The sequence below is a fragment of the Anser brachyrhynchus genome, assembly GCF_964034855.1.
Source record: "Anser brachyrhynchus genome assembly, chromosome: 1".
NCBI classification, from domain to species: domain Eukaryota; kingdom Metazoa; phylum Chordata; class Aves; order Anseriformes; family Anatidae; genus Anser; species Anser brachyrhynchus.
The window spans coordinates 72843107-72858021 of record NC_137694.1 but is presented as its reverse complement, the minus strand read 5'-3'; the positions used below and the strand labels follow the sequence as shown (position 1 = coordinate 72858021).

At 38.1% G+C, this 14915-nt stretch overlaps 1 protein-coding gene across 2 annotated transcripts in view; it reads right to left on the bottom strand.

Moving 5' to 3' along the window:
• The window catches only part of WNT7B (Wnt family member 7B), a 118856-nt gene that overhangs the window by 8160 nt on the left and 95781 nt on the right, over positions 1-14915 (bottom strand). For both annotated transcript variants that reach the window (XM_080576618.1, XM_080576619.1), the window contains exon 3: positions 4338-4609. In XM_080576618.1, coding sequence (XP_080432744.1) covers positions 4338-4609 — 272 coding nt within the window. The remainder of the gene's footprint in view (positions 1-4337; positions 4610-14915) is intronic.

The window sequence follows — 14915 nt, the reverse complement described above, 5'->3', positions numbered from 1 at the left end:
GCTACCAATTTGTCAACTTGTTCTTTTAGCTCTCTCTCCCCGCCCCCCCCCCCTTAAAAACAAACAAACAAATAAACACATTTTTATCGAGATTCACCATGAGTGCTAGTCATTGTTTTGAACCTTTCTACAAAAAGTTAAGATTAATGTCATGTGTTCCCAGATGTTACTCTTTCTAAGTTCATTTATCTCAGAGTAAAGACACTTGTTTCTAAAAATACACGGTAGAAAGCTGTCTCATAAAACAGCATTAAAGCTTACTTGGTTTTGTTGCTATTTAATTTTTCATTACTCTATCAAAGTTTTGCCCACAGATCTCTCTGTAATCGTTCAGATTTACAACAAACCATTCTTTACTCTTTTCACAGTAATGTTTGCATTAGGCTTATGCTAGGCTTCCTTTGGGGGGTTGTTTTCATTTACCACACTTGTACTTTCCATTCTGAGTCATAGCAGCCCTTTAAATAATGATGGTGAAGTTAGCTGCTTTGTTCTTTTACACTGCGTGGCACTATTTTTCTGCAAAGCAAAAATCTTCCATCAGTAGCATCTCATGTCATCAGGAATCTCTAAGCATTTATTTCTTCCAAATGGTGCCAATGGCAAGTTTATGATTTTGTCACTGGTGCTATTTATTGCAAATGTATTAGAAACTTCACAAGCTTGCCATTAGCTGAAACAATTTTCAGAAATGCAATGCAGAGAAATAAGGAGATGCAATTAGTGGAGCAATTAGGAGATTCATTCTTTCCACAGTCACCAAAAATTCCCTGAAAATCCTAAATATCTGCATTTTCACGGTGGTACTGTTTCTGAGTGTTGTCCTGAGCATCTCAGCTGCAAAGTCACATTAACGAGCCCCCCAGAACTATTTTCCCCCTCATCTGCTTGCAAAGTTCATGCAGTTATTTATGCAGCATGCTGTCTTTTCCTCAAAGAAAAATTCCTCGGTACTCTGTTTTTAACAAGAACAAAATGCCAGCAGGCCAGCTTTTGAGAACATCCCTATGAGAGCAAAACATTACTGTCACTGCTATAGCTACAAATGTCTCTAACCACCAGGCATGTCTGAGGGGAGATGTGACAACTCTGGGACAAGTGCTGGGAGAGACTGGAAATAGGCAAAAATCCTGCCTCGGTCCATGAAAAATCCCATACAGGGATATAAGGGGGCATTCAAATAATTGCTCTGTGGGCAAAACTGCTGATTAGCCTCCTGAATAATGCTTATAGAAATGATTTTCTGGGCACTTAGTAGAGGTCTACTGGGGTCAAGGGCCTTCCACTGATTTTGGAGCAACCTGGGAATAATTGTAGGTGGGGTTGGGATCTCTTTGCAACATTTTTTCCTGATTTTTCTGTATTAGGAGGCTCTGGGATTTAAACACAAGACTAAAATGAAGATAGCAAATTTATTGCCTAAATATTGTCAGTCTTATGCAACTCAAAAAGCCAATACAGTATGAACTGACTAAGAACTGTGAGACTTAAGAGCCTTAATGTTACAGATGTAAACATCTTTGGTCCTTTAGTAATCTTGGACAGGAATCCAAAGCTTGATTCCAAACTGTTTACAAATTTTAAGACAAGCTGCATTCAGATCAGCAGAATGGTACTGACAGAGCAAGCAGAGAGGTATGAGCTTTTCCCAGTTTTGGGGGGAAATTTTGGAAGGGGAAAGAAGAAAGATGGAGATCCAGTGTGGTACTTCAGCAAGTGTCCAGCCATAAATGCAATGTTTCTGACTTGACTTTGAATAAGGAACACATGGAGCACGTCAGAATAACATCCACATGTAAGCAAAATTTCCTGTTTTGGGATTTTGTTTCTGGCTCACAATCCAATCTAAGTTTACCCAGAATATCCAAAACTGCCACATTGCTAGGAAATGTAGGAACAATTTCAAGCTTGTCTGGATTCTCAGAAGGGACTTCTGATTTCAGGCTGAAATTGCACAAAACTCTGTGGCTGCTTTCTTAAAGGTCCAGCTCAGAAAACAAAGAAAACCTATCCTGGTTTCCAGAGTTTTGTTCTAGCCCTAAGTTTCAGTCAGTCCTCAAGTTCAGAATATCTAATTTGTACAAATAGCAGATGATCTCAGATGAACCAAAATCACTATTATATACTGTAAAACTTTGCATATTCATTTCATGGGAATGTATGTCATAACACCAACATTATTTCTAAGCATGGACCCCAAACCATCTTTTATATGAGCACATTCCTCAGGATTTGATGGATTGTAAAAAAAAAAGCAAAAAGCTGCATCAAATTCTTTCAGGCATCCTTAGCTGTTCAAAATTATATGATGCATTAAAGATTACAATGAAAATATATAGCTATAAATGACTACTGAAAAATACCACCAACAACAAAATGGGTTAATTCCAAAACACTATTTATGAAGAAAGTATATTCTGGGGGGGAAAGAATGTGGTCAGTATTTGCAAGCCTTTTTATTCCTATCTCAAAAACACAACAAGTGAGCATTACCATTTGTTTTTGCAAGAACATTTGCAGAAAACAAAGTTTTTAGAAAAGTTGAAAGAAATGCAATTGCATGAATGCTGCTACCCGTAATATTTGTAAAAGCACATGCTTCTTTGATTTGCTAATGTCCTCCTGCTTATGAAATTCTGATGAACAGTAAAAATGCAATTTGCTTAATAAGAATCAGCAATGTGGTCTAGTGGTTACTGAACTATATTTAGAACCCGGGGACCTGGGCTCAGTGCCTAGCTCAGATGCTGAGCTGCCTTCTGTGACTGGGCAAGGGACATCACTGTTCTCAATCTATGCATCCACTTTTGCTCTTTTGTCACATTTTCACATGTAGGCTGTAACACATTAAAAACAGGTCATACATCTGCATCTCTGTAGGGGTGGCACAGTGCCCACCACAGAGGGTTGCCAGTTTAAGCGGGGACCATATTGCATCTAGTAGTAGCAAATACTCTGTTACATGTTCAGCGTGTGGCTTTCAGCTTCTTTTGCATCCAAATGCAATGCATGACACCAAAGTGAAACACCTTGGCTAAGAGAACAGTCAAGCCTGGAACCAGTCCTCCATGATGCTGTATAGCAGTATGGGGTGCTCTTACCCACCTTGGCAGAACAAGTTTTCAGGAAAAGATAGTGCTACTATTAAGGATGTTCTCTGTCAGGCTCTGGAGACCTCAGTATCAAGCATCAATTGAGTATCAATCCTGCCTCTACGCTTGCAATTATGCCCCATGACTGATCTCTTTCATCACTTGGAATTTATGCAACACTTTCATCCCAGTGAACAACTGCCCACATGACACCTTCCATTTCAGTGCACAACTGACTGCTCTTCCCTGGAGATTTTGTTGCATGCTCTGAGCATTAAGAAGAATTCTCCAGAATAGGGACAGCAAGAAAAGTGCATTGCTTCTGCCACCACCAATCCAGCCACATGGATTGCTAGTACTTGGTGTAGAATAAAAGCTCATGTTGGTTTGGAGAAGAAAATTTGAGTCTAACTTTTGGGGCTAGGTGGGAGGAGCAGAATATTGATGTCACCTACAACAAAATATATTCACACTGGAGGGTAGAAACAGCATTTTTTAACCTGGATGAAAACACCTTGAAAGATACAGTAAAATCTCTGGTTGGTGTGTGTTATGTACAAATATTTATTTAACTTTTTGCAGGGCGATCTTTGAGATCTGTGAGGATTGTTATTCAATGGACATAAATCAGTGTAGCTCCAGGACATTTATTGTTTTGATTGCAAGCAGCTCAATCGTGGCTGTAGACATGAAGCTGTTTCTTCTTCCAAAGTGGCACTTATGATGCAGCTGCCTGTAGCCTGCTAGTGAGGAACAGACAATTGTGCATTTGCTATGAAGTATGTATTTCATTAGAGCTGCGGTCTAAGAATTGTTTTGGTTTTGGATGGAATAAATAGCTGCAAGTGCTGTGGGAGTTCAGAAATGCAGAAACTCAGTCCTGTGCCATCACAAGCCCTGTCATCTCTTGCTAGATTTTTGAAAAGGAGATGAAAGGCAAAGATTTAGCTTTATCCCAAACAGCTCTAGCAAAGTCCTCTTTTACTGGGGGGACTCAAAAGGTGGGTTAGGGAGCAGAAGCATTGTGAAGAGCAGCTATGGGGGCTGTAATATACAGTCAGCTATGAATAAAAAGAAACAGCAACAAACCATAAACATTAAATACTATCAGGTAACGGTGTGGGTGCAGGATAACAGCATAGAGAGGGGTACATTCTTGGGGAATGCCCCCTGTGACCAAGCCAGCCTCCCCCCTTCCTCCAGTGCACACACTTCCCCATCCATCCCTCTTGCTTGCTCAAATACCTTTCTTCCAGCCTCATTGTTGTGCAAGTTCATCAGCCTCCGTGCATTCTTTTTGATTTCTCGGGCATCAACAAACCTCCGGGAGAACTCAATGCCGTATCTGATATCCGCAGAGCAGCCTCCCCACTTCCAGCCCTCCTCCTGGTTGTAGTAGCCCTGTTTCTCTCGGTCACAGCCACAATTGCTGAGGTTGCCCTGGCTGCAGGCGGCCGTAACAGCGTGTGCAACCCCGGCAGCAGTAATGGCATAGGTGAACGCAGCTTCCCTGCTTCCTGTGGAGAGAAGCCAAAAGCTGATGGATTTGCAGAAGGGTAGCACTTACTAAAGAAAGTACACACATTATGTACAGCAATGGTGTCAGGTAGGAATGTGAGGCAGGCATTACTTCTAGCGTGTGCTTCGTATTCTGGCAGAATTACATACGTATTTTAAATGTTTGGTTCGTCTGGGGCTTATTGCCCCAGGTAAGCACCAGCTACATGACAGTCCCGTCTAATCCCCTGCACCAGAAGGGAATTTGGCAATGAGTCTGGGCAGTAGTGAGGTGAGGCAATATGATTTGTTTTTATATTGTCTCATCAGGTTTGCAAGCTGAACTGTATGTATTTCGGATGAATAATAGGTGAGTCACTGATGGCAATGCTCACCGGAAAACAGTAGTTTGCTCTAACAGTTGGTACTGCCCGGAAAAAGTGTACAGACAGCTTAAGAAATACCAGACCCTTTTGGGTGCACGAGAGGGTTGGGCACAAATGGGGGAGGTTATTATTGCACCTTTATGGACCAGTAGGGCCCATTAGTGATGCTGATGGTCAACTATGGCAAGAGTTGCCCACAGGGACAAGAGCTAGGTAGGTTTTGTTTTCTTTCAAGGTGAAGTAGAGATGACATCTTTTGCTGACTTTTCTCATGTGTGTGTTTTGCTGTGAGCTTTTCCACTCCCACCCTGACTCTGATTTCTGCTTTATCTTGTCTAGTGAGTGTACAGAGTGATGGAAGTGCTAGGGAAGCATTGTTTCCTCTCTGGAACAAGTGAGATGCTGCTGTGAAGGCAAAGCCTTGTTTTTATGCTTTAATATTATTATTATTAATGATGTCACTACTCGCCAATGTTCCTCATTCCCCACTCCTTGTTATAGGTATTGATATTGAGTATATAAGGGACAAATAAATGCCATTTCTTGACTAGATATTGATCGGGTGAGTTGCTTTTGGGATGCACATAAGCAAGGAGATACAGAGGCAGGGCAATTGAAAGGGATGTTACAACCTCTGCTTGCTCTCATGTGAGTCTACACTCTGTTACCGACTTAGTGTAGGGGTAGATTATGGCCCTTTTCATTTTGCTGTTCTTATTTACAACATTTCCCTACAAATTCCCCTCTCAGTGCTATCATTATTTTCCTCTGTGTGTTTATTTGGTGATAAATCGACAATCTTGTAATACTACTGCCAAAGAACAACTGTAAAGAATTTGCAGAAAGTTGCTGAAGTGCTTTAATGACCACACACAAAGCTTTAACATGGTTAATGGATTTGGGGAGAAAAAAAATAAAAAGAACAAATTTTCCAGAGGAGAAAAAATAAATAAATAAAAATAAAAAAATCTTAGAGTCTATTTTTAATTTTTTATTTTAGTATTCACAGATATCATAACTATTCTGGAATGACCTGTGCACAGTGGGGTTTCTTTATATTTTATGTGTCTTATTTGCATATATAGCTTCCTGAAAAGTTACACCTTTGCAGGATACAAGAGAGATCCTACAAGAAGCAATCATAAACAAGTTTTTGGCACCATTTCCTTGTTTCTCCAAAGCAATAAAAAAAGTAACATAAGGTAAGAGAAAAATAAAAGGGTCTGTTTTTATTCAGGTACCAGGAAGGTTAAACTGACTTGTAGACTATTTGAGTATATCACCCAACAGAAGGCTTGACTCTGCTTTCAGACACACAAGTGTTTTGCTGGGGTGTACGGTGTGTGTAGTCTGGTTCAGTGGTTCCCAAACCATGGTCCGCAGAACATTGGTGGTCCAGGAGGCCACAGTAAAGGGTTTACAGCTAATCTGCAGAGCCGTATTAAACATTGTTTTTAATAGTGTTTTTAATTAAAAGTTTGATGATAACAATGCCTGGTGGTCCACAAGAAATTCTGAGGGTTGATAGCAATCCAAAAAAAGTTTGGGAACTTCTATTCCTAGTATGTTCTCTAAAATGCATATCAATATTCACTCCTCTCTCTTTCACTCCCCAACTGAAGTCAAAACTGAGACGTGTTTTAAAACATAACCTGTTGACTTGCAGGATTTCCTTCTTCATCTCCTTTCAAAAAAAAAAAAAATCTATTCTTAATTTGGATTCTTTATTCTTAAATTGAAAGACTGGAAATATGAGATACAACAGAAATGACATATAGAGATAAGTTTTCCTTTCTCTCCAGGATGAGAGTAAGTAGAATAAACACATGTAGAAAAGCTCGTAAACAAGCAGAAACATATTCCTGTCAGGGAATACCACAGCTGTGAGCTACAGTTCAGTAGATTTATCAGATTAGCTAGAAAGAGGTTGCTGATGTTTTATTTTTTCAATTCAATGTATTCCACATGTATCCAGAGTAGAAAGTGACATTTTGTAATGGCACTGTCTATGCCTTGCTCATGAGTTTTCACACATCACTTCCCTTAATCAGTTTTGTAAAACTAAAGAATATTCTGTCTTTATATTCCTTTTTCTCCTCTTTGTTCCCATTATACCCCTGGTTACATTTGGGAACAGAGGAAAATATCTTTCTTTCACCCACTTGACAGTTATACCAGTAAAGGAATTATCTCAAGTCATGGAGTAATTCTTAATGGAAATCACATTGACTCTCTGAAGATGTTATTCTTCTGTTTCAATGCAGCTCTAAAATAAGAAGGGATCAGAAATAATAGGTGGCTTGAAAATCAGATTGCAAGTTAAGGTGTCCTGCCAATAATTTATTTTTTATTTTTTGCATTTTATTTTATTTTAATTTAGTTTTTTATCTAAAGAATGTTCCAAAGCTTTCTTTGAGCTTCAGGGTAAGCATTACCTCAACGATTCTCTAAAGTCCTAGGATCAAGAGAGTCTATCAGGAAATGCTGATGGAGGAGGGATAGGAAACTCTGTGCTTGAATAATATGTCTGCTGTACACAAAGCTTTCCATTAGCATGTCATCATTTGAATCAGCCCTAAGCAAGTCCTTGTTAGGCAGCTAAAACAATTTAAGTTATGATTGCTGTGATACCTGCATGAAGAACAATAATCTCATTTTATGCATTTTTTTGAGATTTCGAAAATATTCTTATTCTGCAATGAAAGAAAGAGACAAATCTTTCCAAAAATGTTCATTAAAAGGAAAAACAAATATCAGAAGATTTGGGATATGACTCAACTTGGAAGCTAGAATTTTTTGTTTGTTTTGTTTTGTTTTTCGTTGAATATCTTGGTCAACTAGTTATTTGGCAGTATAAGTGCATACTACCTGTGTCTCAGAACAAAAATTTCTTGTTTAACTTTTCAAAGTTTTCTTTTATGTAGACAAGAATAATTCTGTCAAGATTTGATTTTAGTGGAAAAGACACTGTTTTGGCTTTTATTGCAGACCTTGGATCCCTACATTTCCATATTAGAAATGCCTGCCTTCATGTCAAAGAAGACAGTTCTGATTTAATTCCCCAAACATAGAATGGTACACAGAAAGTGTCTCATCTAGTAACTCCAATAGAAGATGGCAGTCAGTACTGACTGAAATGTAGCCTATTGTCTTTGGTAAAGGTGCTGAGAGTCACTACTTGCAATCTGCTAGGCCATGAGAGAAGTCTTGCCTGTGGTCTGCCAGTCTGTGTTGCTGCCATTTGCTTGAGTTCACTTGTTTTCTCACGGTGGGTTGTATTTTAAAAGTGGCCTACTACCCAGTAATGTAGACATTTTCTGCTCAGAAAGTCAGATATTGGATCATTGCTTCCTACAGTGAACAATTTCTGGCAGAAAGGGTGAGAGAGTCTATTTATCTGTTGTTGGAATCTTGGAACAGCCTATACTTTAGCCCTAATTTAGATGTCATTTCTGACTGACTTTTAGACTGCTAACTGCACTAAACTTAGTATGGTCTGATGTGGAAATTATTACAAGTTTCATAACTGCTGTAGTTTACGGCATTCTAATATGCATATATTCAGCAGCATATTTTCAGCATGTAACCACAATCAGCTGAGAATCGTGCATGCTAAATATATATTTTGATCATTCGTCTGTGAGTGCAGGGTTACAGATTTGACTGTTTCATAGTTATTAGTAAGGCATCTGTTTTTCAGAGTAACTAGATGAGAATATTACTATTCCACACATCATTCAGAAATGTATTTTCTCAGCAGTTAAATGAATAAAAGTGTCATAAAATGTCAGCTAGTAGAACTCTAATTTAAATTGAAAGAGTACACTATGGAATATACACTGTTTAACCAGTATTTTGCTAAATCTTGGATTAACAATGATAGAAAAAATGTACACACTGCTATGAAACAAAACAAATTCCTTATATGCTTACAATCTGTAGACAACGGATCTTGAATTATATGGCACAATTCAATAAAGGTTGGTGGTAAGAAAAATGAACTATAGCAGAAGTTAGATTATTTTTGCCTTATTTTTGACGAGTCTTTTGCAAATGAAAGCTGAGGACACATTAAGTCATTTTTTATGGACAAAAGAGATACATCTAGATGAGTAAACTGAAACTCAGATAATAGCCCCCCAAGTAGGGCTGGCTGAAGTCTTTTGCAGACAAGTTTAGTTCCTTTGTAATTTTGTATTTTATTCAACACACTCATTAGCAGTTCTCAAAGAAAACAGTACAGGCTCTTCTCCTTGGGTTCAATCCAAGGGTAATACAAGTCAGTGAGAGTTTTCTCACTGTCTGGAGCAGATCCTTTCTCTATTTGCATTATCAGTTAACTAATTTTGTACTTCTTGATTTATAATCTAAAAGCAGGGGTTGGAATAATTTCTCTAACCTTCTAATTTACTATAATTTACTACTAATTTACAGTGAGGCATGTGAGAGAGCACTGAAATCAGATTGTACAAGTAGAAGAAAAGCTATAAGAAAGTAGGGCTGCCAGGATCCTCAGGGGGGTTTCTAGTCCGTCCCTTGACCCTAACGTAGGCTAATAACGCAGGTGTCCTTCAAAACAGTTTTATATATTCTTTCTTAAAGTTCTTCATGGTGGAGATTCCACAGTCTATTCCATTGCTTCAGGACCCACGTTTTTATTTATGTTTTACTAGTATTAACCTGAAACTGTCTTTCTGAATACAAACCTACTACTTCTTACTGTACAGATATTAAGAACCTGATTGTTCCCTTCTTCTAGCAGCAGCCTTTAAACGTTTAAAGGCTTCCACCCCCTTTCTAGATGTGGTCTGTCAGTCCTTGTAGAGCAGTTTCATGGGCTCTGACCATTCCTGTTGCTCTCCCTGGGCTCTCCCAACTAGCTGTCCTGTGTCTTGCAGTTCCATGCCAGAGATGGGACAGGCTGCTCCAGCTAAGGCCTTGCTCACTTGGGGTTAGAGCAGAAGTAGCACTTCACATGTCTTGCATGCTACACTCCTGTTTACTCATGCCATTATGGTGTTTTCAAAGCAGCAGGACATTTTTGACTCTTAATCAGTTTGTGGTCTTCTTCTATGCTGCTGCTATCACAACAGATGTTTCCCATCTTTCATTTGTGACGCTGATTATTACCACATACAGATCTTTGTCTTTCTGATTTACCTCCTTTTTCTTTCTTTTTTTTTTCTTTTTTCTTCCTTTCCAGTCAATTTTTCCATGATCATTTTCAATTTTGACTGAAACTTCCTCCAATTTCATTGCAGTCCTCCCCAGCCTGACTTCATTTGTAAATTCAATGAGCTCAGTTTATGCCTTCAGTCAAATCAAGAGTGTAAGATTAACCAGTACCAGAATCAGCACAGATCACAAAGTCAAGTTAGTTATTACATCCTTCCATTTTGATAACTATCCTCCAAATAAATTTCTTGACAGTATATACCCATTTGGTTGGAGTTTCCTTAGTTTTCTCATGAGAATGTCATATAAAGCAGTGTTAAAAGCTTCATTTAAATCCTAAATAAATGGTATGAAATTGTTCTTCTCTGCCTCTGAGGTCTTTGGTGGCAAAATAAGGAAATTAGATTGATTTAACATGATTTGTTCTTAACAGACCTTTGTTGACTGTTATTGTTACTCATCTCTTTGTTTTCAGTTATGAGCTCAAATGAGTGTTTGTTCCCATTATTTTTTTAATTTACTGAAGTTAGGATGATTGTTCCTATAATTCTTCTGCTGTTAGTTTTAGACAAAGGCAATACATTTGTCTTATCAATTTTTCTTAATGGGAGTTCTCCACAAGTTTTCAGCTCTAATGGCTGCCAGGACTAATGGCCCTAAAATGGTTTCATTAAATGTTCTGATATGAGGGACAGCTAACTAGAATGCACACAACCTGGAGAGATACTTCTCCCAAGCTAATGATGAGATGATATTCCTCTGTAGATGATGTTAGTTCTATAACCATCTGCTCACCACTCACTCTCTTAGTGAAGGCCGATGCAAGAAGTTCTTGACCTTCTTAACATTATCCTTAGTTTACACTTGCCATGGTAGTAGTGGACCAGCTTTTTTATACATCTTCCACTCACTGACAAAGTACTGACTGAATCATTACTGTGTAGTGTGTTGTCAAAAAAAACAAACAAATAAACAAACAAAAAACCCTAAGCCAACAACAACAAAAACCAACACCAGAAAGAGTCACCCATGGTCATGAGGTCCATCTTGCAACACCTGCACTCAGTAGTCCTCCTGAATGAGGAACCTGATGCAGACTGAATATCTGCTACTCTGGCAGGGCTTTCTGATCAAATCTGATGGAGTCTTTTGATGGTCATATTGGATAATGTTCTCTTTGTGGTATTTTTTTCCCATTTCCTGCCTAAAATCTTTATTTTCTACTACAATCTAATTAAAATTGTCTTTTTTTTAAAAAAATAATTTTTCATCCAGATAGGCCTGTTTAGATAGATTAGAAGTAAAGCAGGAGTTGCAAATTATTTCAGCAGCTTCTTTGTAGACTGCTCATAATGTCTATTTTCAATTACACTTGGATGGGACAGAGAATGAATGGTGCATATTCAAAGCTGAGATTGTGCAGTGCTGTGACATAATGTTTTGTTTACAGATTCTTCTGTTATTCAGTAATTTTAATCTCTAGCATCCCACTAAGTTTTTATGGGTGGAAGTGCCAGAATTTTGGCCATCAGTCTAAAATCACTCTGTTAACTGGATTGTTTTCTGTTGCTCATGTGGGTTTGTCAGATTTTCTTTTAGAATGGGCTGCACATGAGCCAGATTTATTTCACACTTGCTTTTTGTAACTCCTTGCTCTCACTATTTATATAGTTTTGGAAGCATGTCTATTAAAATATATATATATATTTAACATGCCTCCGCATTTCGTATTTTTTAAAACATTTTTCCAATTTCACAGTTATTTTCTAAAGGCTTGGTGGTACTTTCCACAGTGGTCTCTGTAACGAGGCTTTCAACATTTTACAGAATTTTTTTTCTTAATTTGCCCCCTAAACATATTCAGTTAGCTCCTGACAGCTATAAAAAATAGTCAGCATTTCCATTCTAAATTGAGCATAATTCTATTTTGTATTTGACTGTCTTTTGGTGGCATATCATTTGGAGTTTTCTGGGACAGCTCCTGTGAATTCAGTAAGCTTGCTCTGATGTTTATGTTAGTGATGTTTAAAAGTACCTAGGGAAACAGGATTTTTTTTAAGCTCTCCCTTGTAAAGCTATACTTGTTGCAGCAAGTATTTCTTACTAACTCAGCTCTAAGAAGCAATCTGTATCTCGTTCTTAGTGAAAATGGGGAAATCAAGTTTGGATCCAAAAGCACTACTGCTTGTTTTTGTTAAGTTTTAATCAAAACATGGTGTTAAGCGCTCCTTGAAAGAATGTACAAGACCATTGCTTGAAAAATACATAGTGCACAAAGCATGAGGGGGTAGTTCCCACATACACCGTACCATTGAGAAAAGCCTGTGCAGTGTCACAGCTGGCTGTGTTTTCACAATGCTACTGCTAATACTGTCAAAGTAGTATGTGGGAAGCAATAGCTGTAGCAGAGGGATCATCTCCTGCCTGTGTTCTGTTCTGGACCTACTGAAGTTTCATTGGGGGAATTGATTCCCTGCTGAATGTTTGGTGTTTTTGCTTTTCAGTGATGACTAGTGGATTAATATATTGTAATATATTGTATGTAATATATTGTATATGTAAAAGCTCAGCTGGAGGCATCTTGAAGCATACTGTTTTTTATTTTTAAGTTGTTTGCACCCACTGTCATAAAGCATGGACTCCTGAAGACCGCTCATAGAAACTTGGTCCTAAACTATGCTAATGTCCTTGAAGGAGATGGAACTATGAGAAACCAGGTGTTGCTATAAAAATTGAATCATGTCAATCTATTCATGATAACAGTTCTTATGCATAGGGTTTACCTATGCATTATGCCTCCTTTTTTTGAAAAACATTTCACAGGGAGAAATAAAAATGGTAATTAAGAAAAAGGGAAGGGACACTACAGCTATATGTGGGCATATTTTTTCGTTTGTTTGTTTGCTCTTGATCATGCTCTTGCACCACAATATGGCCTGTTAAAGGTTTCTGAGAGATCTGTGTGCTGCTATGTTGCCTGCTTCAATTTAAGAAATAGAAAACATGCTTTCCATAGTCATAAAAATAATCATTAATTTAATTTAATTACATTAAAAACAAAACAAAACAAACAAACAAACAAACAAAACAGAAAAAAAAATCCACTCTGAACCAGTCAGAGAAATGGAGGACAGTATTACCACATTTTTAAAGGAGATTTATTTTGAAGTTAACTTATGCTCCAATTTATTAGTATACAACAGCTGAGTAGGTTGCTACCAAACCATTTCAGTCACTCAGATTTTCATGTGTGTGGATTTAATAGACTTGAGCTCATAATGAATGAAACAGTTTAGAATAGATGTTCTACATGGCTGCCAATATAGGATCCTTGCAACCTAAATTATTCTGTGATTCTGTGGTTTTATTTGACTTTGCTATGGACCCAATTTCACAAATACCTGTGATCCCCCCTGCCGTGCCCACGAATATTAAGAAATTATCACTTTGCAGAATCGGACCTTCTCAGTGGACTCTGTGCTGGGTTAGTATTTGAATTAACTTGTTTAAATCACTTCAGTGGCCTGACTTATAAATGTTGAAGAACATTTCTTCAAAAATAAATCTGCACTATCTTTTGCATGAAGTCATCTTTTCCTGTATTATATTCTGTCACTTCAAAGGTAGATAACAAATCCCTGAGGGCAGTGGTCATGTCCGTATTCTCTTGTAAATCACTGTGCACACCTGTGCTTTGCTGTAGAAACATGTTAAATAATACCTTTTAAAGGGTTCGCTAAATTATAAGTAGAAGTCAACACTAAGCTCCTATACCTGGGAATGCCAGAGTATCTGTGGGTGTGTATCTGTGGGTGTGAGTATCTGTGTACATTACAGATGAAATTTTAGCTCTCACTTCAGAATTTCTTAAGACGTTTTAGTTAAATCATGGATGTTACCTCAATATATTGTGCAGAGTCTGTTAGAGGGCAGGCACCGCTTTGCCATAATTATTGAATTACAGATATACCATATGATGCCCAGCCGAAATTCATGTTAGACAAAATCTGTTTATGCAAGAGGTAGATTGTGACTTAAAATGGAATGTGACTTTCAACTGGAGAGGACAACAGATACTATATACCTCTGTTTCACAGGGACATGAGGATATTAAGGCATTTATCCACATGGCAGAAGGACTTGCAAGAAAATGAGCTATTCTCTTTGTAGGGAGTCTATGGAGGAAGGCAGCTGTGGACTTCTCATCCAACACAAATTCAACCATTTGCAGGGAGGATGTCCATGCAAATGCATAGTGTGGCAGGAGACAACATGATTGCAGAAGTGTTCCCTTGGACTGAGGCTTCTCTGCTCTGCACCTCTACATATTGTTCCAGCATGATATTGAACCAGTCCATCTACTGCCAGAACCCTAAGGGGATTTGGACACAGCAATGCTTGGCATCACCATGCCTACCCGTGATGTAGAAGAAGGACACAGCAGAGCCTGCTCCTAACACCCTGTACTCACACCTCCTCACGTGCCATACCTGCAGAGAGTTAGACACATACCTTTCCTTTAATTTATACTTGGAAAAAAAAAAAATAATTTAAGTGTTTTACCTGAGATTTTGCTGAGGTTACATTTGCTTCTGTTTCAGAGATCCTAAATGTTTTTATGTCCCCATTTGGAGTTGATGATAATAGACCTTTATTTTTGCAGGGATGAGATACTGTTTTCAGATTAGATGACAGTGTTTACAAAATTAATGCCAGTGTATACAAAATTAATCACTTCTACAGGACAAAAGCTAGACACCTAGAG